The sequence below is a fragment of the Dioscorea cayenensis genome, chromosome 16, assembly GCF_009730915.1.
Source record: "Dioscorea cayenensis subsp. rotundata cultivar TDr96_F1 chromosome 16, TDr96_F1_v2_PseudoChromosome.rev07_lg8_w22 25.fasta, whole genome shotgun sequence".
Taxonomy (NCBI): Eukaryota; Viridiplantae; Streptophyta; class Magnoliopsida; order Dioscoreales; family Dioscoreaceae; genus Dioscorea; species Dioscorea cayenensis.
The window spans coordinates 65,745-93,733 of record NC_052486.1 but is presented as its reverse complement, the minus strand read 5'-3'; the positions used below and the strand labels follow the sequence as shown (position 1 = coordinate 93,733).

Sequence of the window (27,989 nt, the reverse complement as noted above, 5' to 3'; positions counted from 1 at the left end):
AGATAACCTCAAAAACACTAGATTCCTGTTAAAGCAAAATGATCAAATCCTGGAGCTAAGTCTAAATTACAATCAAGTCTGAGTTAGTGAGACGCACTCTAATTCAAGGAATGTTACATATATAACAATCAAATTACAAAAGCTTGAAGCTTGATACCCAGAGCTAAACTTATTAAGGATTCTTCGCCCGGGTCCTCCTTTGCAGCAGCAAGAGCCAAGTTTTAGAGCTAATCTCGCTTCTTCCATCTTCTCAATTTTGTCCTCACCAAGATCAAGATCATCCTGCTCAAGTTGAATAGTGATTACATCAATAAGAAAGATGATATTGCTCATGATGCTATTTCCAGGAGTTCGAGTTCGAAATAAGGATGTGACAACAAATCCATCTAAATTACAATGGAGAATGATTATCTAGCATTAATATATTTCATCGCACACTTCAATGATATTTGTTCGGTTTACTAATCTCTAGTTGTATGAATGATATATGAAGCATGATAATTAATGAAAATTTGAGCTTACCATGTGTGGATGGTGATCGACTTGATGAAATGTTGTTATACCATCAGGATCTACATCAGAGTCAAATTTTGAAAGTTCTTCAAACTACTGCATATGTGCTCTGATTTCAAAATCCATAGAATCCAGGTCTGCCTGGAGATCTTCGACCTTCGCATTTGATGCCTTTGCTTCCAACTCTAATTTTTCTAGAGCAGCTTGCTTCTCTGCCAGCTTAATCTGTATGATAAACAAAAGACGTTACTTGTCAAAAGCTGGTCAGATATTGATGATAGGCATATATCCTTAAACATACACATTAACATCAGGAAATGTATACTAAGTTGTATGATAAACTTGACATAGAATAGAGAATGCAGGAAAAATTTACAATAGTTTTGCGGGTCATTGCAGTTATAAAGATTGAATAACAACTAGATGAAAGATGAAAGTCGGAAATTATAAGCAGATTGAAATTCATAAAATTTACAAATCGGTGAAAATGAAGCCAAAGGAATGTACACTAGAGAACTTTTGTGCAGGCATGCAAATGTTAATGACCCGGTCCATTGCAAGAGAGCACCATCAGAAAGTATTCATAAAAATTGAGTTTGCCTTCTCCAAATTATCGTGATGTTTCTTCACTTACACGACAAAGCAACCGTAACGGCATGTATGACTTACTAATCTGTTAAGATCATTTACTTGAGCATTAGATAACTGAGAACTGGAAGACTTGATCAATGAATCCTTTTCTGTAATCTGACGCTTTAATTCGTCAAGTTGCATACTGGCCGCCTTCATCTGGTTAAGGGAATCTTCTGCAGATTTTAAGGCTTGATCTTTCTCTCATATTTTCCTTTCCAGATCATCAAACTGTTCCCGCAACATAGTGACATCTTCCCTCTCTTTTTGCAGAACCTCCGCAACTGGCTGGTTCGACGAGAAAATTGTGAAATCATCAGCACCGCCATCTCCATCATTAGCAAGTTTTTTCAAGGCACTGCCAGCAAGGTCTGCTTTCCTTTTTGTATAAACACTTTTGAGCTGTTTTTCTCCCCTTTGTGTCAACCTGCATTTTTTCAACTATTTGAATGCTCTAGATATGGATTATAAGTAGCCAAAATGAAGAAAATGCTGCGATTAAATTTCTTTGAATGATCCCTTTATCCCGTTTCTAAGTACAACCTTTTCACTGCTAAAGAAATGTATTATAAGTAGCCAAAATGAAGGATGATTTTTTAATTTAAGAGATTGAAAAATAGAACAAAAGAAAGAAGGATAGTCATCCAAAGGAATAAACAAGGATCCTTATCAACCATCCTTCATTAAAATTAACAAAGTCTGTTGCTCATCACACCAGCCCACATGAAAGAAGTGACATATAAGTAATTAATGCGACCTTTTAAGAGTGAACTGAACAACTAAGCAAAGCCTTATTAACAACCGCACCATGTTTGAACATTGAACAAGACCAGACAAAATCCAACCTCCTTGAATCTCCATGAAGTCGTATTTTGTACATTTGTTCTAGACAAATTTCAATTTTAATAAATTCTCCTTTTCTTTTCTTTTCTTTTACCAAAAGGTCCAGCTGTCCACACCTATTTCATTCTCCACCTAACAGTAGGGTTAGTAAGCCACAACCCATTCAAGACTTTTTACAGTAAGATGCTAAAGATCCATTTATGAAAATTCTCACAAAAGTACCACAAGCTGTCTCAATGAGTGTATCTTTGCCCAAATTGGGAGCAATAATGAATGTAGTTCAGAAGTGAGTGTGTATAATTTCTGTATCTGGTAAAAAAATTCAAATAACCTCATGGAAAAATCAATACCAAAAACAATAATACAAGACAAGTAGAAAAATAAAAAGTTATACTCATAAAAACCTATAGCAATGCCACCATGAAGTAGATCCACTGATCCTCACTTCCCGAAAATCAACAAAACATAAATAGAATTGCCGGGATGAAACCCAAGGCTTGTTTTTGAAGGACTATCCGTGGTTGTACAGAAGTGCAAGCATAAATTTCGGGGACCATTCACTAAAACTGTCCATTTAAGATGATCGTGGTAGAACAATGCATTTAAATAGGTTAGTAATATTAAATTTAAAAATTAGTGAAGTAGGTACGTGAACAAATAAGTTGGGACATAGACAGCTTCTAAACACGGTCACTTATAATGGGATGGAGAAATACAAATCATCAACTTCACAGGAAGTTTGATCAGTTCAATAGTAACTAAGTCCAATGAAAGCAAACCTGTGCACAACCCACGCATGAATTCCCAAAGTACAGCAAAAATTTCACATTTTGTACTGAACTAATAAGCAGGGATATCCAAGAATTTATATGAACTCATATTTTCATTCCTTCACTTCTGATAACAAAAAATTAAATATAAAAAAGAAGAAAAAAAAAAGAAAAATTCCGAAAACAAGAAGATAAAATAACAATGAACTTACAGAACAGAATCCAAATTCAAAAAAAACCAAAACTATTTCAGAATGGACATGAATTCTAAGAAGAAAAAAAAACTTCAAATTAAACGCATGCGAATGAATCCAAGAGGAATATATATCCAGTAATTTGAATTAAAAGATAAACAAAAAGTGAACTTTTTATAACACAGAAAAAGAGAAAAAGTGAACTCATAAACAGAGCTGGTTCACCTTCGGAGGGTGTGAAGGAGCAGGAGTGTAGACCATGGAAGCCCGCCGCGTGAACGATGACGTTGATCTCCGACCCTAACCAAAAAAACCACTAGAAAATCAGATAAAGAAGACATAAAAAATCGATTCATGGTGAAGAATTAGGAAATAGAGGGAAGATACCATGAGGGATTCAACAAGAGGAACCATCTCGACGAGGTTCTTGAAAAGAACACGATCAACGTCAGCTAGCCCCATTCCCAGGATTCTCCGAAGAAGACTAAGTAGGGCAAGAAGCCACCCCAGTCATTGGCGAGGCCTCGCCGGCGTTGAGACCTCTCCGGCATTGGATCCCAGTTGAAAATGGGAAGAGAGAAAAACGAAGAGAAGCTAATCGTTTAGTTTGAAATTTAGAATGAATTTCAAAGAAAACGGCCTTAGTTTTTGAATTAATAACGAAAATGCCACTGTACGCATTTGGAAATAGTACCCAATTTATTTGAGATTTTATAGATACACACCCCTGTAAAATTTGAAATTTTCTGTTAGTGATTTAAAATAAGTTTTTTTTTTTTTTAATTAATGTTTGTGATCTTATGTATATAATGTAAATTGCTTTGTTGGTACTTTAAAACCAAGACTTTTCCATTAGATTGTGGCAAGTTGTGATGTTATCTGGTTTTTGATTTTTAATTATTATGTTTGGCTAACACTTAGCTCAATGGTAAGTTATTTAGGCAATACATGGGCAGGTACTATTCATGCATTACCCATTATTTAGGCAATAATGGGTTGAAACCTTATGTGATTGTACTGTTCAGTATTAAATTACTCCTATGATGAAAACAAAAGTTGTAATTTTATTTACAATTACATAAAACTTATACATGATTCTCTTCATTATTTACATAAATCTCTCCATTAATTATTACTATATTAATTAATATTATTATATCAATTAATATTAATTAATCAAATATCTTATAATTTTTGTAAATGAGTATGGGTGTTTTAGTCAATAAAAAAATATTAGTACTCAAACCACCCCACCCCTCCAATTTGGAGGGTTGACGAATGAGAGAAAAGTTAAGGTTTTAAAACCTCCATCAACCCCTCTCAATCCTTCACTCTCCCTAAAACCCCCTACACAAGCATGAGTTTTTAAAAACCTTCCCTTACCTTTTTCTCCAAATACCTCCATCCAAGCACTAAGACCCAAATAAGATTTGGGCCTTTATTAGAATTGTTCTCATGAAATTTTATAATATACAACAGTAAAAACAAACACAATACCCTAGAACATTAAATCAGATTTCCCAAATCAAATATTATTTTTCTTAAAAAAAAAATAGATCAACCAAAAACAATATATTTGAAAAAAAATAAGAATAGATATAAAGAAAATAACTCGAATGGTTAAAAAAAAACTCTCGGCTATATATGAAATATCTACTAACTGGTTTATTTTGGGCTACAACTAACCAACAAATAAATCAAATTCCAAATAATAAGTATATAATTTTATCTAAAATAATAAAATATATTTTATAAATAATTTTAAAAAAATCTATTAAACAATGTATATTAAATGAAATAAAAAAAAGGATAAATAAAAAAATTTAAAATAAAAAATAAAAAAAGGGGCAAGAACACTTTATGCAAGTGAAGCCCAAATAGATTATAAAAGAATAAGACGAATATTATCTATTATTTTAAGGGTAACATAAGAGGTACTTATTTGGACAATGTTCAAGATGGGTGGGGCAAATAATGATGTTTTTAATTATTATCCCACTCCGCTTAATTAAGCAATTACCAAAAATAATTTTATGATCGTTCACTACTTTTCTGCAGCCCTAACTCAGTCAAGAATTAGCTTGAATTGTTTAGTATACTATTATTAAGCATAGCCTTGACTTCATGAACTCCTTCTCCCGATGTGGTAAAAATGCAAATATTATCATGGATTCTGTTGAAGACACTTAAAGCTTGTTCTGGTGTGACCATAGATAGATGATCCCTCATATTGAGTATATCCCCATGAGCCTCCTTTGCCTATTTATTATTTGCCTATTTATTATTCTTTTGGTGTTATTCTCCTTAGCAATCTAATCAACTACAATAACTAAATGGCAGAACCAGGAGCAAAACTAAGAGGTGCTGACTTTAAATTTTTAAAGAATTATAAATATTAAAAAATTTATATTCATTCGGACTCAAGATTATAATAATTTAAAAAAATATAAAATATAAATACTACTAACACCTATCACTACTAGGTGGAAATTGAACTTTTCAGTTTTGCTTTCTTTTCTCCTTTATTATTTAAAAAACACATTTTTCTTACAAATTTATAGATATAATATAAAAAAATTACTTCTAAAAAAATGTGAAATTTTATTTTTTTTTTTTAATTTTTAATTTTTTTTTTTTTGAGAAAAACGACAAGCACCGGAACCAAAGGATGAACACGTGGGGAAGCAGCGCTCACCACTGAACCGTGCCCTCACCTTGCGCGAGATGGGGATCGAACTCGGGGAGCCACGCTCGACACTCGAGGCGAACACCCACGCAAGAGACCCGATGGCAATAGACCAAAAATTTATTGTGGGTTCTCTGATATTATACAAATTAATTTATATAATATCACTTATTTTATTGCAAAAATCTATTATCTAGCCTCTTAAATTTTTGTTTACAAATTAGTATATATAACCTAAAAAATATAGTTTTAGTGAAAAAACTATTTATAATATTTTTTAGGCCCTCAATTTTTTATAAATTAAGTTATATGATAACAAATTTTATGTTTTTTTTTTCTCTCGGCTAGGGTAGCATCTGTTTGTTACTTGTACTATGTGTTTAATGTATTCTCCATGCCTAGTGAATGATTCGTTTTATTTTTCTTTGGGTTATAGCGTGATAGGGACGCAAGTGTGCGTGCTAATCATATAATAAAGTGCTCAAAAGGGGGGTATCAATCCACAAGGAAGATCGAGAATACTAGTATTAGTCATAATCTTAAAATTAGCCTAAACAAAAGTAGTAATATGTGCTAGCAAACTAAGAAACGAAAGAGAAGAAAACAATAATAAGAAAATAAAAGTAGCTGAGAGAAATGTTGTATAAGGATGTCCGGGCATAGTATTCCTTTAGGATTTGTTAAGTTCTTGACAAATGTTGTATAAGTATATAATCCTATTTGAACTGAGAGAAATCAAAGAAGACATTAAAACCCCCTTCATTAATGGAGGGCAAGCATCCAAACAATAAGACGCAATGAGAATAAAAGAAGACATGAAAACCCCCTTTTCAATTGTGCCGAGAGATGATTGCCAAAGAATGCCTTAGGATGTTCCACAAATGCCGCCAAACTAACCTTGATGGCTACAAACCTTTTTCGCCAAGATAGATGGGCTAAATCTACCTCTAGAATTGCCTCCAAAGCCCTAGAGATTCGCCCAGTTTCTTCCCCTTAACCTGACCTTCCAACAGAACAAAAGATGCTCCAAAAACCCATGTCAGGAATACTTGTACTGCGCCACTTGCGGGTTGCTTACGGGCATAAGAATGCGGCCGTATAAAAGCTGGTGATGATAGGCCGCTAGTCTTATGGGATCAGTTACGGGCATAAGTCCTATCAGTAAGATCTTCTATCTAGTGTTACGGCTTAGCTTACGATGGTAAATTTTGTAATCGTAAACTCCTTTGGATAGTCCTTAAGATCTATCTTACGGGCGTAAGTCCTGCCCGCAAGATCCTCTTGTCTATATTTATGCTCAAATTGCCCTCATCTTCCCCAGCTTAGCCAACTTCCCCAGCTCAAGTATTTAAGGATAGGTAGAGCAGCTGTAGTTGACGCGCATGTCACGTGAATATCAAATGAACATCAGTTTCTCAAATCTGGTTTCCTGATTTCCATGATTTCCTAATCTTCTCCTCCTCTTAATTTGTTTTGATAACATTAACACCAACATCTTTGTCTTACTTTTATTTATTTATTTATTTATTTTTTTGTCTTGTTGGTCCTGCTTTGTCCTCTCTCTCCTCCTTTGGTGGATTTTGTGCAATATTTTCTTTTAGTCTGGTTTATATATTTTGTTCAAATCGGTTTGCGTAATGTTTTTATTTTCATTTTTAATTCAATAAATTGTAATTATTTATTTTATAAATAATAATAAATGATAGTGGTATTTGATTAATGATCCTTTTGAAAAAAAGGAGATGGATGGCACTTCTTTTTCATATAATTGAGCTACGAAGGTGATATTATTATCCCACAAGATCATGTTGTTAGAGTTTTGTTTTGTTAAAGAGAACAATAGCCATATAATATTTATTCTTTTCATTTATTTATTTTTAAACAAGACATAATGGCCTTTTAATTCATAAAATTCCACTATAACCACAACAAATACCTTATTGAATGGGTTAGCTTAACTTTGACTTAATAAAAATTATGATTTACTTAGTTATTTTAAAAAAAGTTAAATTAATTTTTTAAATAAGTGAAAAACCACAAAGTTAAATTAATTTAATAATTTAAACACAATATACAAGTGGTAAATATCAAAGGGATTGTGAAATGGCGCCTAACCACTTATCAACTCCCACGTATATAACCAGCTGCATGCCCCACTGGGTCCACTCAAATACTATATGGTGGATGAGGCAAGGTTGGTGGCTTGTCACATGGTAGCATTATCTTGTGATAATATATGGTAAAATGACAGCTAATAAAAAGCAAATATCTTTACTTTTTTTAGTGGTGGTCTCTCTGAGTGAGTGCGTTGATTATCAAATGGAGTTGTATGCCAACGTGTAGAAAACAGAGTTGTATGCCATCTCCCTCTCTATGTATATATATCTTTGAATCTACTTTTATGCAAAAGATTAAAAGATAAAGTTTGAAGCTTTAGGAATTTGATTCCAATCACTACTCACGGACAAAAGAAAAAGTTAAAATTATAAATGATGCATAAAAATCATAAACCAATCCAAAGGTTTTCAAAATACCAATAAAACTATAAAAAGGTTTTTAAATAACTACGAAGAAAAAGCTATAAGTTAATCACAGGCTATACGATTCGAGAATAAGAATAAATCAAATTATAGAAATATTCTAGAGCTACAATAATATTAAAAATGGTTATAATTGAAAAAAAAACACCAATGAATTTGATTTTTTTTTTTGTTTTTATGTTTTTAAAAAAGTTTTATAAAATTAGTTTTTAAAACAAATTTTGGAATTAAAAAAAATAAAAAGATTAATGACACTTCTTTTTCCAAAGTGAGCAATGCATGATGTCAGAAATTTTAGGCAAGAAGGAAATAGACATATGCATGATATTCTTTGTTGATAAATATATATTTTTTTAATTTTATTTTATGATTTTATCTAGCTATAAAATTAAATTTATATTTAAAAACATATTTTTTACAAATTTTTTTTTAACTCACTAAGTTTCTAATACGTAAAAATTCCACAAGAATCTGAATAAGAAAATTAGAAATTCAGTAAAAAGTTAGATAATTAGTAGATTTTTTTTTTCCATACATAAAAATTTAAATTTAAAATTGTTAAAAACAAAAAACAAAAGACTTGAAATGCATGGCTGGTATTCCAAGCAAAACGCAACCCATCGTGTCATTTAGATCAACCTCAGTGGATTACACATAATTATACTTATTTATATATCTAATAAAAATTTTTAAGAAAACTAAACAAAATTAAAAAAAAAAAAGTATATAAATTTAAATAAACCCCATGTCCTATCCTAATCCTATCATTGTCCTGACAACCCAAGCAATAAGTGAGTGAGTCCCGCGCCCACCGATATTATTGATCAACTTCACTGTACTACACACACAATCTCTCTCTAATAATATATACATATGCATTCATTCATTCCACCCATCAATATCTTTGTTGTTGTGAGACTTTGTTGTTGTTGTGAGACTTTGTTGTGAGGTAATACAATGGTGATGATAGTGGATGCTTTTGCAGGAAAGCTGGTGGAGAGACTGTCTAAGGTCATTGAAGAGAAGGCCATCATGGTGTTAGGAGTCAAGGATGAGCTCCAAAGACTCCGGCGGAGGATGGAGAGGATCGCACGTGTGCTCAAGGATGCCGAGAAGAGGAAGATCCAAGACGAGACTGTCAAAGGATGGGTCGATGAGCTGAAAGATTTGATGTATGATGCTGATGATATCATTGATCTTTGCATGATACAGGGTACTGGGCTTTTGCAAGATGTTGATCATCCTTCTCAGCTGGCTGAGTCAAGCACTACCACTGCCTCAACAAGGGTATGCTGTCACTTTCCATTACTCTCTTGTGTGCGCAGTGTTCCATCTCGCTATGAGATTGCTGATAAAATTAAAACTCTGAATGATAAGCTAGAAGAGATATCTGAGGACAAGAATAAGTTTAATTTCATAACTTCTTCCAACTCAAGTGATGCATATGCTATAAATGAAGCTTCTTATCGGCAAAGTTCCTCCTTACCTGAACCTGATATCGTGGGTTGGGATATCAAAGATGCTACTAATAGTCTTGTTGAATTATTGGTCTCTCAACCTGAACAAAAATGCCGTCTTTTTGCCATTGTTGGTATGGGGGGTATAGGCAAAACAACACTCGCACAACAGATATATAATGATCCAAAAATAAATGATGCTTTTGTGTTACGTTCATGGATTTGGGTTTCAAAATCTTTCACATCAAGGATTGATTTCCTAAAAGAAATCATAAGAAATATTGGGGGTAAATATGGAGAGTGCACAACAATCTCAGAGTTACAAAATATACTTTGTGATTTCCTTCGTGAAAAGAGCTTATTTCTAGTTTTAGATGATGTTTGGGATGAGAACATATGGGTTGATTTAATTAAAAATGCAATAGAAAGAACAACAACAAAATGCAGGGTTTTGGTCACCACAAGAGATAGAAACACTGCTGTAAAAGTGGGGGCAACACATATCCATCATGTTAACAAACTGCCTTCGGATGTTGGTTGGGAATTGCTATGCAAAAAAGTTTTCACAAACAATAGTACACAAGATATGCAGAGACTGAAGGATATCGGGATGAAAATTGTTGAAAAATGTGATGGTCTTCCGGTAGCAATAAAAGCCATTGCCGGTGTTCTTGTAACAAAAGACCAAAATAAAAGAGAATGGGAGAATGTGCTTAACAGCGATGCTTGGACTATTACAGGAATTCCAGAAGAGCTGCAAGGAGCTCTATACTTGAGTTATGAAGTCTTACCTTCAACTCTTAAACATTGTTTCCTTTATTGTGCTCTTTACCCCCGTGGACGTGAATTTGAAATAGAAGATCTTGTTTGTCAATGGATTGCAGAAGGTTATATTGAAGCAAAGGGAAATGCATCAATGGAGGATGTTGCAAAAAGCTATTACATGGAATTAATTTGTAGGAGTTTCTTACAACCTGACCCTTTGTATGTGGATATGTCGAGATGCACAATTCATGATTTGTTGCGAGCACTAGCTGAGTTTTTTGCAGGTGATGAAAGCTCAGGCGATCCACAAGAAGTACAAAGCACCGAATCAATGAAAAAACTTCGCCGTTTGACAGTTGCAAGTAATAGGGAAAGTGTGAGCATTCCATATCTTGATTGCCTAAGAAGCTTGCGGTTATGGACTCCTCCAAGTTTGAACACCCAGGTGGTTGGCAACTTAAAGCATTTGCGTTTATTACTTCTCAATGGAGACAAGATTGAGAATATTCCAGACAGTATTGGGGGTTTAGTGCACTTGAGGCTTTTGGATTTGGGGCATACATGCATTCATAACCTACCAGATTCTCTGGGAAATCTCATTAATTTGCAATTCTTGTTGCTTAATAAATGCAAGTCTTTGCATATCCTTCCAAAAAGCATAACTAAGCTATACAATTTGAGGTGGCTTCGGCTAGAAGACACACCTTTGAATTATGTACCAAAGGGTATAGGCAAGTTGGAACAACTTCATCATGTGGAAGGATTGATCATCGGAGACAGTGGTGATGATGGAGAAGAGGGATGCAACTTAGAAGAGCTACAGATGCTTGAAAAACTCAGTTACCTTTCTATAAGAAACTTGGAGAAATCAAGCATCAAAAGTTCTTCAGTACTGTCAAGCAAGACTCATCTCAGAACACTAGGGCTTCGTTGCACATTTAATTACACTGATGGGCATATCCAACAGCAAGAGATGGACAAGATTGTGCAAGTCTTTGATGAGCTACGTCCCCCGCCATGCCTTGAAGATCTAGGGATTCAAGCCTATTTTGGTGGTCGATATCCAAACTGGATGTCGTCATCCACTTCCATTAACACTGCACTTCCAGAATTGATTTATTTGCAATTATTTAATTGCTCAAATTGCCCTCATCTTCCCCAGCTTGGCCAACTTCCACAGCTCAAGTATTTGAGGATAGTTGGAGCAACTGCAGTTGTATCAATTGGCCCTGAATTTCTCGGTAATTATAATGGAGAACCTACAGAAATTGCCTTCCCTAAGCTTGAAACCCTATTATTCGTTAACATGAGTAATTGGGAGGAATGGTCATTGATCCTCAGTGGAGAAGAAGAAGAAGACAACGAGCTTGAATCAAGCAAGCCATTAATGTTCTTCCCCCGTCTCAATAGGATTGCCATTGTTAAATGCCCTAAGCTGAAAGCTCTTCCAAGTGGCTTAAATCGGGTTAACATGGCACGGTTGTTCATTAGAGGAGCTCACAGTCTTTCAAGGGTCTCCCATCTCCCTACCTTGAAAGAACTGGAAGTTGAAGATTGCCCAATGCTGGAGTGTGTGGAGAAGCTTGAGTCTCTGCAAAGCTTGAAGGTGATTGATTATGAAGAGGACAATGCTAGTCTCCCTCAGTGGCTCATCTCTTTCCTCCAACAACGTGAAGAAAAGCCTCGTGAGGATGATCTATTCAAGTTGTATTTGGAGTGCAGTGCCCAAGCACTAAAGGGATGTTTGAAAGGGCGTCCACACTGGTTGTTCATTCAGCAAGTACCACGCTTCATAGGCTATGTAAAGAAGCAAAGAATGTATTTGAAGTACACCAAAGAACCATATTACTATGAAACCAACATCGATCACTGGTATGTTATTCATTTTATTTCTCATGATGTCTTTGCTAGTGCTGAAATAACTTATAAGTGCCTAATTGTTTATCAAAATTGTAATAACTTCATGAGTTTAATTGGTTGTGGTTTATATATGCAGATGAGGATTAGGAGGATGAATCCTTGATTTGAATTAGATTACCATTGAAAAATGACATCCGAACACCCATTACTTCTGGTATGTCTTCAATTTGTTTTGAATTATGGACATCACTGGCTAGCTGGTTCTATTAATTTATCTTTAAAATGAATTGTGAGATGTGTTTGTTTGTTGTATTGGTTTCCACAGGCAAATCAATATGTGACTTGATCATGACTCAAGTGTATGATAATAATTTGATGGTTTCAAGTTATACAGAGAGGCCTGACATTCTCTTGTGGGGGGTGGATTCTTTCCTTCTTCATGTTTTCTTTAATTTTCAATGTGAGTTGAGCTTGAATCCACATCTCCTTGACTGTGAATTGTGATATGCATGGTTCTGTTACTACTTTGATGAAGCTCTATGGAGGGGGACTGTTCTTGTTTCTTTGTAAGTACTTTAATAATTTATTCTTATTTTCATGTTTACCAAATGTTAGATCTATATGTTTATCAACTGTTAATAACATTAAAATTCCAATTTGATCTTTAACAGAGTATAAGGGTGGATTTCATTATATGATCTGCAATTATGCATACTTGCAAGGAATTCTACGATTTATCAATTCCTCAACTACAATTCAATCTGATGAGGAGGATTCGTAGGAGAATTTTATGCATGATTGGTGGCTTAATTATGCAGATAAGTTGAGCTAGAATGAAATTTGCTTCAACTTGTTGAATGAGATGTGGACATGTATAATGACAGGTATATATCTAATTTATATGACTCATTACATCTCTACTATTAGCTAGTTACTCATTTCTTTGGTATCTTGATATGCATGTATTTGCGAAGAACTCCATTGCATTGTTTCAGGCTCACAGTGCCCAAGCACTCTAATAGTGTTTGCAAGCTTCTAGCAAGTACTCAGTTTTGTAGCCTCTGCAGAGGACCAAAGCATGTAATTTAAAGTACACCAAGCAAACTTTTTTTTTTTATCAAACCAAGCTTAACGAAAATATATCAATTGGTATGATTTATGAAACCTCTTTCATTCAATTTTTACATCTCTATATATTGAAAGTGTCTAATTGTATCAAAATTATGATATGTATGCCTTGTGGTTGGATAGCTGCTGCATATGAGGAGGAGAATGAAGGCTTGAATTTGAAGTAGCTGCCATGTATGTATGCCTTGTGTATTCAATCTGTTTTGAATTATTTATTTACATATTTTATGATTAGGAATTAAGCTCATCATTTGTGGAGTTCTATTTTATTTACCCTGCATTGGTTTTCTCAGGTGGAATGGTGGATAAACATATTTTTATGGCAAATATGTGAGACTTTATTAGGACTCAACTGCATGACATGCAGTTTCAGAGTACAAATTACTTGGGTTCTTCTGAGTTGAGTCAGTTATATGCATGCGGATATTTAAATCTAGGATGTGCGATAGAACTTCAGAAAAACACTATGGAGCATGGCTTGTGTGTATGCTATTCTATTTGATCAGCAATCATTAATTGCGATTTTTTGTTCATATGTTCTGAAAATATATAAATCATCTGCTAATCATAATAAAACTTCTATTGGATATTGAACAGAATACTAGTGGTGGATATTTATTATGCTTGGAAGGGCTCAAGTGATCCCTTGACTACAATTCAATATGATGAAGTTAGTTTCGACATGTATAACAACTCGTATGTATATATCTATATATATATGACTCATTTTTCAACTCTAGCTTTATGGTTATAAATTAAGCTCGACACTATAAAACTGTTACTTATACCTTTATAATTGTAATATGCATGTGTTTGTTTTCATGGTTTTCACAGGAGCAATGGCTGATAAACATGATTTTTTTATGGCAAATTGTGACTTGGGGACTCAACTGCATGATGGTTTGAGCTTACAAATCACTTGGTTTCAACTTTCAACTTGATGTGATGGTTTTTAAATTTTTGTATGAGTGGAAGATGAAACTTTTTCCTTATTTTTGGAGTTGAATTGATTTCCTTAATTTGCTTATTTTTTTCTCCACAGTTAATGTCATGAGTTTTTCTTTTGCAAAAGAGTTAATATTCCAATCAAGTCTTTGATGAAGCTTTGGGTGGGAGTACTGTGTTTTTTCATTAAGTAATGTGATAATGCAACCTTTTGCACTCTTTATTTGACAATTTCTTTATTTTTGTATGATATGTATATCGTTTGGTGACATAGCTACATTGGAGGATTGAAGCTTGAAGTACAAAATGAGAGCAGCAAAGAAATGATATGTGGACATGCGTGACTTGGTATATGTTGCATCTTTAATTAATCTTTCATGTTTTCAATATGTTTTGCATTTTTAATTGATCTATTTTCATGATTTGGACTTAAGCTCATCACTTTGGTGTAGTTCTATTTACAGAATTGTGATATGTGTATGTGTTTGTTTGCTTTTATAAATATTTGACTTTAGTATCAAGTCATATCCAAGTTGGGGGATGGTTTTCATTTAACTGATTTCTTTAATTTGCAGCATGAGCTTTGGAGATTGATAGAATAGCATATCAAATTCTTTAACAGTTGATTTCCTTATATACTTATTTTTCTGGTAATATAGAGGATGCTCTGTTTTTCCAATTTGAAACTTTGAATAATCAAATCATCCATATTTGGTAATTGTTCTACTCATCGAGTGTTACAGCTAGACTTGAAGATGAAATTTCCATGCATTTGTTTTTCCCAAACTTGTATGCTTTATATTCAGACATCAAAGAACTAAACTTTTTCACATTTGCAGTTATTGTGGGAAGGGCTAGGACTTATGATGAGGTGACGGTGTTGGAAATTGGCACGGGTTGTGAAAACATTAATCATCAGATAAAACTTATCTGTTAGATTCTGAACCTTTTTAACATGAACCAAATTATATATAATTAATACTTATGATGAGAATGTAATGAACTTATTCTAAGCTTCCTGTTTTTTGAGGTTACGGCAACTTATCTGGGTTTAATATGCAGGAACAATGATAATAAAAAGGTTCTTCTTGGACTTGGAGCTATTATTGCCGCACCAGCCATTATTCAATTATTTCTAGTTTGGTAACACATTGAACCCCTATTCTTTCATAGATTTACTTAAAAAACCACCCTATCTAAAGGAAATTATGGAGATCAGAACTTGGAGGCAAAAGTATTCAAAAACTGAAAACTTGGGAATTTGTCACCCTGAAAATAAATAAGTAAAAAGTATTGTCCAAGGAGACATAAAGCTTGTGCTTGTTCCCCCCTGTTCCATCTCTCTTTTTCTTTTTAGCAAGAGGGAGGAGCACAATAGCAGGCAGGTGAATCTAAGTACACAAGGCAGCTTTTTGACTCTGGAGCTTCTATTTAAATTTAAATTTTATTAATCAAAATTATAACCAATGCCTAGTATAAAATGAATGACTACTTCAAATCCACCATATGTATATATATATATATATATAGCGAAACGTAATTTCAGGATGCGTAAAAATAGAAAAAAAAAATTAGAAAGAGACAGACACATAATATTATGAAGAAAAAAATAACATGGGACCAAAATCTTGTACAAGGTGGTTGTATGCGGTGAGAGAGTATTGATGTTTTTATAAAATTTTTTAGGAGTGTGAATGAGTTTGGATGTTTAATAAGTTTGTGGTTTATCCATTTTTCTAAAAAGTTTGGACTGCTCGAATGAATGATCTAATGACTGTATTTCATTATGTATTTTTTACTGTACATCAATACCATTATTGTTTAATTAAGGCCAAAATGGGAAAAAAAACCAACAACAATGACACATGATTTAAAGAGATTAAAAGTGGTTTAAACTCATCTTTACATTGGACCACAAGATCACAAATAGTTATCTACTCTTGAGCCTTGACATGAGCGCCCACTCCATGAACTACATGATCATCTTAACTAATGGCATATTTGTAATTCACCTCAACATTCAAACCCAATTTGAGAGAAAGTTTGGTGGGGTCCCAAGTAATGACTGACCATTTGGGTCTTAATACATGATCCTCTTAATTGATGGTCACTATGTACCTAGTCACATGGATATTAATTATTCTGTAAGTAACACTGATTTGCTACATTCTGTAATTATGTATATTTGTTTCTAATCTTATAAATTCCACACTAGAAGTCATTAAATGTTACAAGAAAATTGAATACTATGTTATTGTGCTATTATAGTTTATTCCAATATTTCTTTTACCAAAAATGTAGTATAGTTTGTGTTGCCAAAATGAAGAAACCATGATACCTAATTAAATGGCATGAATCCCCTTTGGTGTAGGACTAGGAAGTAGGAAGTGATACCAAATGGTCATTAAGTTTTATGGTAGATGATATAATGTGTCAACATTTAGATTTGCTGGCGAATTTAGGATTCAGAATTTCAAGAGAAGGCTTGTTGCGTATGTATGTCCGTAATATTATTTTCTTCACGCGATTAGAATGAAGATATCAAAATTCCTTTTATTTTTCCTTGAATTTTTCTTGATTAAATCACAACCTAAATCTGTGTGATCTACCACTATGACTTTCACATTGCCTATCAAGAAAAGGAGAGTATACATGATATTCTATGATAGACAGTGTTCTCACTCCTTTTCTATTGGAAACAAATGCAGGAAGGACGGTGCATGGGTCGGGCACTTACTATCTGGGTATTCATCGCCAATGGATGACCCGAACCAAAAGAAAGAACAGAATAAAGAGGAAGGAGTTGGCAGAACATGGAAACAAGCAATCAAAGTTTCTTATGAGGCTACTCAGCAAGCTTTTTCCAGGGGGAGTAATTTTTGGCACATCTAGATCACATGTATGTTCTGTCCTCCATACAATCTTTAACAATCATTTGAAATTTGACGTTTATCAATAGTCTCATTAGAGTTGTTGGTGATACTTTTGAATTTAAGAAGAATACCTCTTAAAAGTTTCTTTGGGGGCATTATATTGACCAATTTATAAAAGTGATCAACTAATAAAGCTAAGAGAAACTAGTTGACTGCACTGATGTGGGATTATCAGTTAATCTTTTACACACAGTACATAATCCCAATTCAACTCAAGAAGTTTTGGACTTTGACTGATACTAACTTAATTGATGTGGGACTATTTGTTACTCTAATATGAACCACTGAAAAATAAGAAAAAAAGAGTTGTCATGAATGACATTTTCTTCTTTATTTGATTGGTATAAAAGAGGAAGAAATCATATTTCTCTTGTTTCAATTATGAAAGGTAAGTCTTTTGCGGTCATTTCTCGGCATGCTTGATAATGGAACTAATTAGTTCAGTGATTGTTTGTGTGTTTGTGCAGGAGTTTTAAAAGTTGGCAAAAGAATGCCATCACAAGTTTTTTAGCAGAGCAAAATATACAAGTCGGGAAGCCTTCCGACTTCTTTTAACATGAGCACGTTCCTTTGAATTACTATAGCTTCTGCTATTATTTTCTTTCATGAAAGTCTATTCATGAATTATCATATATGTTCGATTGCACAATCGGTTTATACAGAGTAAATGTATCCTGGAAGAAATTTAACAGCATTTGGTTGAATTTTTTTGAAGAAGAAAAGGTGAAGAAATTGAAGCTCTGTTATAGCCAAAAAATTGGGGGATTGCTATGGCAGGAACTTTTTGTGAACTGTGACATGGAAACACTTGTAAGAAGAATAACGCACTAAATGAACACAAAAACATCATTACTCTTGGCTATTTACCAGATCAGAATACTTTCACTGGACACAATTACATTGCAAAGTGCAGGGTGTAATTAATCGAGTTTGATCCAAGAAGCAAGCTGCTTGAGCTCAAGCTCAGTTGAAAACTCGCTCTTTGATACTCGGTGTGAACTAGATTGATTTTTGTTTTTGTAACTTGAGCTCGACTTGATACATAAATTGAGCTAGCTCAATTAAGCTCGATGAAGGTTAAAAATAAACTCGATTTAATCATATATATTTTTACACTCGAGCTCGAATTTAATTATATATATTAAACAAACTAATATATAATATATACACACAAATACAATTACTCGATTAAACTTGCGAGCACTTAAGTAAAATATTCAAGCTCGACTCGATCATACACAAGTTGAGTTCGAGCATTTTCCGAATCGAACTCAAATAGCTTGCGAGTGGTAGTGTATAATTTACACCTCTAGCAAAGCGCGCAACAAGAAAATGAATAGAGATAACCTCAAAAACACTAGATTCCTGTTAAAGCAAAATGATCAAATCCTGGAGCTAAGTCTAACTTACAAGTCAAGTACTATTCAGTCTGAGTTAGTGAGATGCACTCTAATTCAAGGAATGTTACATATATATATATATATATATAAGCAGTGACACAATCAAAGTACAAAAGCTTGAAGCTTGATACGAGCCTCAGCTAAACTTATTAAGGATTCTTCGCCCGGGTCCTCCTTTGCAGCGGCAAGTGCCGCTGCGTAAGCCAATCTCGCCTCTTCCATCTTCTCAATTGTGTCCTCATCAAGATCAAGATCAAGATCATCCTGCTCAAGTTGAATAGTGATTACATCAGTAAGAAAGATGATATTGCTCATGATGCTATTTCCAGGAGTTCACAAGTTCAAAATAAGTATGTGACAACAAATCCATCTAAATTACAAAGAAGAATGATTATCCAGCATTAATATATTTCATTACACACTTCAATGATAGTTGTTCAGTTTACTTATCTCTGGTTGTATGAATGATAAGAAGCATGAGAATCTTTGAAAATTTGAGCATACCATGTGTGGAAGGCGATCGACTTGATGAAATGTGGTTATACCATCAGAATCTGCATCAGAGTCACATTTTGAAAGTTCTTCAAACAACTGCAAATGCGCTCTGATTTCAAAATCCATAGAATCCAAGTCTGCCTGGAGTTCTTCAACCTAATTTTTCCAGAGCAGCTTGCTTCTCTGCCAGCTTAATCTGTAGGATAAACAAAAGACGTTACTTGTCAAAAGCCGGTCAGATATTGATGATACACATTCATCAGTAAACCTACACATTAACATCATGAAAATGCATAGCAAAGTTGTACCATTAAATAAAACAGAGAATGCAGGAAAGGAAATATTTACAATGCTTGACAAGATGAACCATCTCGACGATATTCTTGACAAGAACACGATCAACGTCGGCTGGCCCCATTCCCAGGATTCTCCGAAGAAGACGAAGCAGGGAGAGAAGCCACCCCAGTCCCCGCTGGATCGGCGAGGCCTCGCCGGCGTTGAGACCTCTCCGGCATGGGATCCCATGGTTTGAAAATTCGATGGCGGATGAGGGGTAAAATGGGAAGAGAGGAAAACGAAGAGTAGCTAATCGTTTCGTTTGAAATTTAGAATGGGAGGCTTATATATGAATTTCAAAGAAAATGACCTTACTTTTTTTAAAATAATAACGAAAATGCCACTGTGATCATTTGGAAATAGTACCCAAATTATTTGAGAATTTATAGATACACCCCTGTCAAATTTGAAATTTTCTGTTAGTGCTTTAAAATATATATATATATATATATATATATTTTTTTTTGGTAATTAATGTTTGTGATCTTATGTATATAATGTAAATTGCTTTGTTGGTACTTTAAAACCAAGACTTTTCCATTAGATTGTGGCAAATTGTGATGTTATCTGGTTGAATGGTTTTTAATTTGTAATTATTACATTTGGCTAACACTTAGCTCAATGGTAAGTTATTTAGGCAATACATGGGCAGGTACTGTTCATGCATTACCCATTATTTAGGCAATAATGGGTTGAAACCTCACGGGATTGTACTGTTCATGCATTACTCTTTGGTCTTCAATACCATAGAGTACTAAATTACCCCTATGATGAAAGACAAAAGTTGTAACTTTATTTACAATTGCATGAAACTTATACATGATTCTCTTCCTTGTTTACATAAATCTCTCTATTAATTATTACTATATTAATTAATAATGATATTAATTAATATTATTATATTAATTAATATCAATTAATTAAATATCTTAGAATTTTTGTAAATGAGTATGGGCGTTTTAGTCAATAAAAATATATTGGTACTCAAAACCACCCCAACCCTATTTGGAGGGTTGACGAATAAGAGAAAAATTAAGGTTTTCAAACCTCCATCAACACCTATCAACTTTTACCTCCCCCTAAAAACCCCTACACAAGCATGAGTTTTTAAAAAACCTTCTCTTACCTTTTTCTCCAAATACCTCCTTCCAAGCACTAAGACCCAAATAAGATTCGGGCCTTTATTAGAATTGTTCTCATGAAATTTTATCATACACAACAGATAAAAACAAACACAATACCCTAGAACATTAAATCAGATTTCCCAAATCAAATATTATTTTTCTTAAAAAAAATAGATCAACCAAAAACAATAGATTTGAAAAAAATAATAAGAAGAATAGATATAAAGAAAATAACTCGAATGGTTAAAAAAAAAACTCTCGGCTATATATGAAATATCTACTAACTGGTTTATTTTGGGCTACATCTATTAACAAATAAATCAAATTCCAAATAATAAGTATATAATTTTATCTAAAATAATAAAATATATTTTATAAATAATTTAAAAAAAGTCAATTAAACAATGTATATTAAATGAAATAAACAAAAAAAAAGGATAAATAAAAAAATTTAAAATAAAAAATAAAAAAGGGACAAGAACACTTATGCAAGTGAAGCCCAAATAGATTATAAAAGAATAAGACGAATATTATCTATTATTTTAAGGGTAACATAAGAGGTACTTATTTGGGCAATGTTCAAGATGGCTGAGACAAATAATGATATTTTTAATTATTATCCCACTCCTCTTAATTAAGCAATTACCAAAAATAATTTTATGATCATTCACTACTTTTCTGCAGCCCTAACTCAGTAAAGAATTAGCTTGATTTTTTTAGTATACTATTAAGCATAACCTTGACTTCATGAACTCCTTCTCCCGATGTGGTAAAAATGCAAATATTAGCATGGATTCTGTTGAAGACACTAAAAGCTTGTTCTGGTGTTACCATAGATAGATGATTCCTCATAATGAGTATATCCCCATGAGCCTCCTTCATCTATTTATTATTCTTTTGGTGTTATTCTCCTTAGCAATCTAATCAACTACTATAACTAAATGGCAGAACCAGAAGCAAAACTAAGGGGCGTTTGGTTGGATGTAGTTGAAAATGCAGTGGATTTGTATTTACAAATCCTTGTATTTGAAAATTCAAGAGAGTCAAATTCAGTGTTTGGTTTGATATATTTATAATGCTGGATCACATAATTTTGAGTTTGGTTGGAGGGATTTGTAAATTTGAATTTGAAAAACTGGTTTGATGTAATAATTAATATAAATTATAAAATATATAGTTTATTTTATGTAAATATGAATTCAAATTTCAAATATTATAAGTAATTAATATAATTAATATATACTTAATTTATTATAATAAAATATAATATATTAATTATTTATTAAAATAATTAATATATTATAATATATCAATTATATACTATATTACTAATATTAATTACACTATAATTATATTTTATAATATAAAATATAATTATAGTGTAGTTAATATTATGAGTAATTAATATCATTAATATATACTTAATTTATCATAATAAAATATCATATATTAATTATTTATTAAAATAATTAATATAATATGTGTATTAAATTAATATATATAACGACCAAAAATATCATTTATTAAATTAGTTAATTATATAATTTTATTGTTTATATTCTAACTAAATTCTAGTTTTTTAAAAAATAATTTTAATTGAAATTCCAAATCCACCAAAATCCAACTAAAGAGGATTTGCAACTCCAGTTGCTTTTTTAAATTCACCTAACCAAACAACTTACTTCAAAGAATTTTGTAATTCCAACTACAAGGAGTTTAAAGAGGTGCTGACTTAAATTTTAAAGAATTATGAATATTAAAAAAATTTATATTTATTCGGACACAAGATTATAATAATTTCAAAAAATATAAAATATAAATACTACTAACACCCATCACTACCAGGTGGAAGTTGAACTTTTCGGTTTTGCTTTCTTTTCTCCTTTATTATTTAGAAAACACATTTTTTTTTTACAAATTTATAGATATAATATAAAAAATTACTTTTAGCAAAATGTGAAAATTTATTGTGGGTTCTCTGATATTATACAAATTAATTTATATAATATCACTTATTTTAATGCAAAAATATATTGTCTAGCCTCTTAAATTTTTATTTACAAATTAGTATATATTACCCAAAAAATATAGTTTTAGGGAAAAAAAAACTATTTATAATATTTTCTAGGCCCTCAATTCCAGCTTCCACTTCATCAAATCCCTCCTAAAAACTCCTTGGTATTCTCTTGGTGAAACCAAATTGAGGTTGGATTACTGAAATTATACAAATTAAAGTTTGATGCTCAAACTAAAAATTGATCATAGTATAGTACTTAGTCAAGATATTTATCCCTTATTTAGTGATTGGTCAGCAACTTGTGACTTAAATATATCAAAAATAGAAATAAAAAAAGCCAATAAATAAATTGGCAGAGTGAGTTATGTCACCTAAATATCCTATCCTGTCGATTCATTCATTCCCACCATCAAAATTTGTTGTGAGAGTATAAATTGGCAGAGCAAGTGCCGCTGCATAAGCCAATCTCGCCTCTTCAATCTTCTCAATTGTGTCCTCATCAATATCAAGATCATCCTGCTCAAGTTGAATAGTGATTACATCAATGAGAACGATGATATTGCTCATGATGCTATTTCTAGGAGTTCACAAGTTCAAAATAAGGACGCAACAACGAATCCATCTAAATTACAATGGAGAATGATTGTCCAGCATTAATATATTTCATGACACACTTAAATGATATTTGTTCGGTTTACTAATCTCTGGTTGTATAAATGATATGAAGCATGAGAATTAATGAAAATTTGAGCTTACCATGTGTGGAAGGTGATCGACTCGATGAAATGTTGTTATACCATCAGAATCTGCATCAAAGTCACATTTTGAAAGTTCTTCAAACAACTGCATATGCGCTCTGATTTCAAAATCCATACAATCCAGGTCTGCCTGGAGTTCTTCGACCTTCGCATTTGATGCCTTTGCTTCCAACTCAAATTTCTCCAGAGCAGCTTGCTTCTCTGCCAGCTTAATCTGAAGGAAAAACAAAAGACATTACTTGTCAAAAGCCGGTCAGATATTGATGATACACATGTATCAGTAAACCTACACATTAGCATCACGAAAATGCATAGCAAGTTGTATGATAAACTTGCAATAGAACAGAGAATGCAGGAAAAATTCACCATACTTTTGCAGGTCATTGCAGTTATAAAGGTTGAATAACAACTAGATGAAAGATGAAAGTCAGAAATTATAAGCAGATTGAAATTCATAAAATTTACAAATCGGCGAAAATGCAGCCAAAGGAATGTAAACTAGAGAACTTTTGTGCAGGCATGCAAATGTTAACTACCTAGTCCATTGCGAGAAAGCACCATCAGAAAGTAATCATAAAAATTGAGTTTGTCTTCTCCAAATTATCATAATCTTTCTTCACTTACATGACAAAGCAAGCCTAACAGCATGAATGGCTTACTAATCTGTTAAGATCATATACCTGAGCATTAGATAACTGGGAACTGGAAGACTTGATCAATGAATCCTTTTCTGTAATCTGACGCTTTAATTCTTCAAGTTGCATATTGGCCACCTTCATCTGGTTAAGGGAATCTTCTGCAGATTTCAAGGCTTGATCTTTCTCCAATATTTTCCTTTCCAGATCATCTAACTGTTACCGCAACATAATGACATCTTCCCTCTCTTTTTGCAGAACCTCCGCAACTGGTTGGTTTGATGAGAAAATTGTGAAATCATCAGCACCACCATCTACATCATTAGCAAGTTTTTTCAAGGCACTGCCAGCGAGGTCTGCTTTCCTTTTCGTATAAATACTTTGAGCTGTTTTTCTCCCCTTTGTGTCAACCTGCATTTTTTCATCTATTTGAATGCTCTAGGATAATAATATCCATTAAGAATGGCTAAGAAAATACAGCAATTGAATTTCTTTATGTGTTTTCCCTTTATCCCATTTTTGAGTACAACCTTTCCACTGCTAAAGAAATGGATTATAAGTACAAGTCTGTAGCCAAAATGAAGGATGATTTTTTTAATTTAAGAGATTGAAAAATAGAACAAAAGAAAGAAGAAGAATAGTCATCCAAAGGAATAAACAAGGATCCTTACCAACCATCCTTCATTAAAATTAACAAAGTCTGTTGCTCATCACACCAGTCTACATGAAAGAAGTGACATATAAGTAATGTGACCTTTTAAGAGTGAACTGAACAACTAAGCGAAGCCTTATTAACAATTGCACCATATTTGAACATTGAACAAGACCAGACAAAATGCAACCTTGAATCTCGACGAAGTTGTATTTTGTACATTTGTTCTAGACAAATTTCAATTTTAATAAAACCTCTCTTTCTTTTCTTTTCTTTTTACCAAAAGGTCCAACTATCCACACCTATTTCATTCTCCACCTAACAGTGGGGTTACTAAGCCACAGCCCATTCAAGTCTTTTTCCAGTAAATTGCCAAAGATCCATTTATGAAAATTTTCACATAAGTACCAGACACTGTCTAACTGAGTGTATTTTTGCCCAAGTTAGGAATAATAATGAATATAGATTCTAGATCCACAAGGAGGAGGAGCAGACTTAATCCCCTATGGTGTCAGCACAACATCAACAACATTGCAGAGAAGAACCCAAAAGTTTGTTTTTAAAGAAATGCACTAGGATTGTTCAGAAGTGAGTGTGTATAATTTTTGTATTTGTCAAAATTTTTAAATAACCTCACAAAAGAATCAACAACAAAAATAACATCACATGAAAAGTAGAAAATTGAAAAAATTTCTAGTTATATAAGAAACAACAACAATGAAAACAAGAAACAAGATTGACAACCTCACTTCAATGGCAACCAACATAATATGAATAGAATTGTGATAACAAACCTGAAAATTTGTTTATGAAGGAATACATGACAAGTACAAAATAAAGAACTTCAACTCATAAAACAAACAACGGTGCCAAAAAGAAACGAATTCAGTGATCAATGACTTAATTTCTCGAACTTACTCCTTCCGTCCCATCATATACGTCCACCTTAACCATTTCATGAAGTGTAAAAAAAGTAGTTTGAATTAAAAAATTTATGAATATTTAGCATCCCTTTTCCCATTTTGCCCATTTCTCTCTCCATTCACTAAAGCTGTCCATTTGAGATGATCGTGGTAGAACAATGCATTTAAACAGATAAGTAAGATTAAATTTGAAAATTTAAATAGGTACGCGACCAAATAAGTTGGGACATAGAAAGCTTCTAAACACGGTCACTTATAATGGGATAGAGAAGTACAATTCATCAACTTCACAGGTAGTTCCGTCAGTTCAATAGTAACTAAGTCCAATGAAAGCAAACCTATGCACAACCCACACATGAATTCCCAAAAGTTCAGCAAAAATTTCACATTTTGAACTGAACTAAGCAGGGATATCAAAGAATTTATATGAACTCATATTTTAATTCCTTCACTTCTGATAACAAAAAATTAAAGATAAAAAAAAAAAAAGAAAATTCTGAAAACAAGAAGATAAAATAACAACGAACTCCCAGAACAGAATCAAATTCATATAAAACCAAAACTATTCCAGAATGGACATGAATTCTAAGAAGAAGAAAAAAAATTCAAATTAAACGCATGCGAAAGAATCCAAGAGGAATATATATCCAGTAATTTGAATTTTTTTTTAAAAAAAAAAGATAAACAAAAAGTGAACTTTTTTTATCAAAAAAGAGTGAACTCATAAACAGAGCTGGTTCACCTTCGGAGGGTGTGAAGGAGCAGGAGTGTAGACCATGGAAGCCCGCCGCGTGAACGACAATGTTGATCTCCGACCCTAACCAAAAAAACCACTACAAAATCAGATAAAGAAGACCTAAACAAGCGATTCATGGTGAATGCGGAGAAGAATTAGGAAAGAGAGGGAGAATACCATGAGGGATTCGACAAGAGGAACCATCTCGACGAGGTTCTTGAAAAGAACACGATCAACGTCAGCTGGCCCCATTCCCAGGATTCTCCGAAGAAGACGAAGAAGGGCGAGAAGCCACCCCAGTCCCCGCCGGATCGGCGAGGCCTCGCCGCCGTTGAGACCTCTCCGGCATGGGATCCCAGGGTTTGAAAATTCGATGGCGGATGAGGGGTAAAATGGGAAGAGAGGAAAACGAAGTGAAGCTACTGTGCGCATTTGGAAATAGTACCCAAATTATTTGAGATTTTATAGATACACCCCTGTAAAATTTGAAATTTTCTGTTAGTGCTTTAAATATATATATATATATATAATTCATGTTTGTGATCTTATGTATATAATGTAAATTGCTTTGTTGGTACTTTAAAACCAAGACTTTTCCATTAGATTGTGGCAAATTGTGATGTTATCTAGATCTAGTTGAATGGTTTTTGATTTTTAATTATTACGTTTGGCTAACACTTAACTCAATGCATGATAAGTTATTTAGGCAATACATGGGCAGGTATTGTTCATGTATTACTCATACATTACTCTTTGGTCCTCAATACTATAGAGTACTAAATTATCCCTATGATAAAAGACAAAAATTGTAACTTTATTTACAATTACATGAAACCTATACATGATTCTCTTCATTATTTACATAAATGTCTCAATTAATTATTACTATATTAATTAATAATGATATTAATTAATATAATAATATTTATTAATAATATTATATTATTAACTAATAATATTTAATTAATAATATATTATTAATTAGTATTAATTAATCAAATATCTTAGAATTTTTGTAAATGAGTATGGGCGTTTTAGTCAATAAAAAAATATTGGATGAATATTATCTATGATTTTAAGGGTAACATAAGAGGTACTTATTTGGGCAATGTTCAAGATGGCTGGGGCAAATAATGATATTTTTAATTATTATCCCACTCCACTTAATTAAGCAATTACCAAAAAGTAATTTTATGATCGTTCACTGCTTTTCTGCAGCCCTAACTCAGTCAAGAATTAGCTTGAATTTTTTTAGTATACTATTATTAAGCATAGCCTTGACTTCATGCATGAACTCCTTCTCCCGGTGTGGTAAAAATGCAAATATTATCATGGATTCTGTTGAAGACACTGAAAGCTTGTTCTGGTGTTACCATGGATAGATGATCCCTCATACTGAGTATATCCCCATGAGCCTCCTTTGTCTATTTATTATTCTTTTGGTGTTATTCTCTTTAGCAATCTAATCAACTACTATAACTAAATGGCAGAACCAGGAGCAAAACTAAGAGATGCTGACTTAATTTTTAAAGAATTATAAATATTAAAAAATTTATATTCATTCAAACTCAAGATTATAATAATTTCAAAAAATATAAAATATAAATACTACTGACACCTATCACTACAAGGTGGAAGTTGAACCTTTC

At 32.9% G+C, this 27,989-nt stretch overlaps 1 protein-coding gene and 1 pseudogene across 8 annotated transcripts in view; one reads left to right on the top strand and one right to left on the bottom strand.

Moving 5' to 3' along the window:
- The window catches only part of LOC120279282 (putative disease resistance protein RGA4), a 98,396-nt gene that overhangs the window by 8,340 nt on the left and 62,067 nt on the right, over positions 1-27,989 (top strand). The window contains exons 2-6 of one of the 8 annotated variants that reach the window (XM_039286184.1): positions 12,395-12,472; positions 12,584-12,824; positions 12,930-13,142; positions 13,233-13,407; positions 13,510-14,082. The exons of 2 other annotated variants lie outside the window; for them this stretch is intronic. In XM_039286184.1, coding sequence (XP_039142118.1) covers positions 12,395-12,405 — 11 coding nt within the window. In that variant the 3' untranslated portion in view covers positions 12,406-12,472; positions 12,584-12,824; positions 12,930-13,142; positions 13,233-13,407; positions 13,510-14,082. Of the gene's footprint in view, positions 1-12,394; positions 12,473-12,583; positions 12,825-12,929; positions 13,143-13,232; positions 13,408-13,509; positions 14,083-15,170; positions 15,320-15,393; positions 16,075-17,039; positions 17,188-27,989 lie in introns of those variants that run through there. 5 more of the 8 variants (XM_039286185.1, XM_039286177.1, XM_039286174.1 and 2 more) reach the window with 5 other exon arrangements.
- Positions 23-26,776, bottom strand: LOC120279286 (annotated as a pseudogene).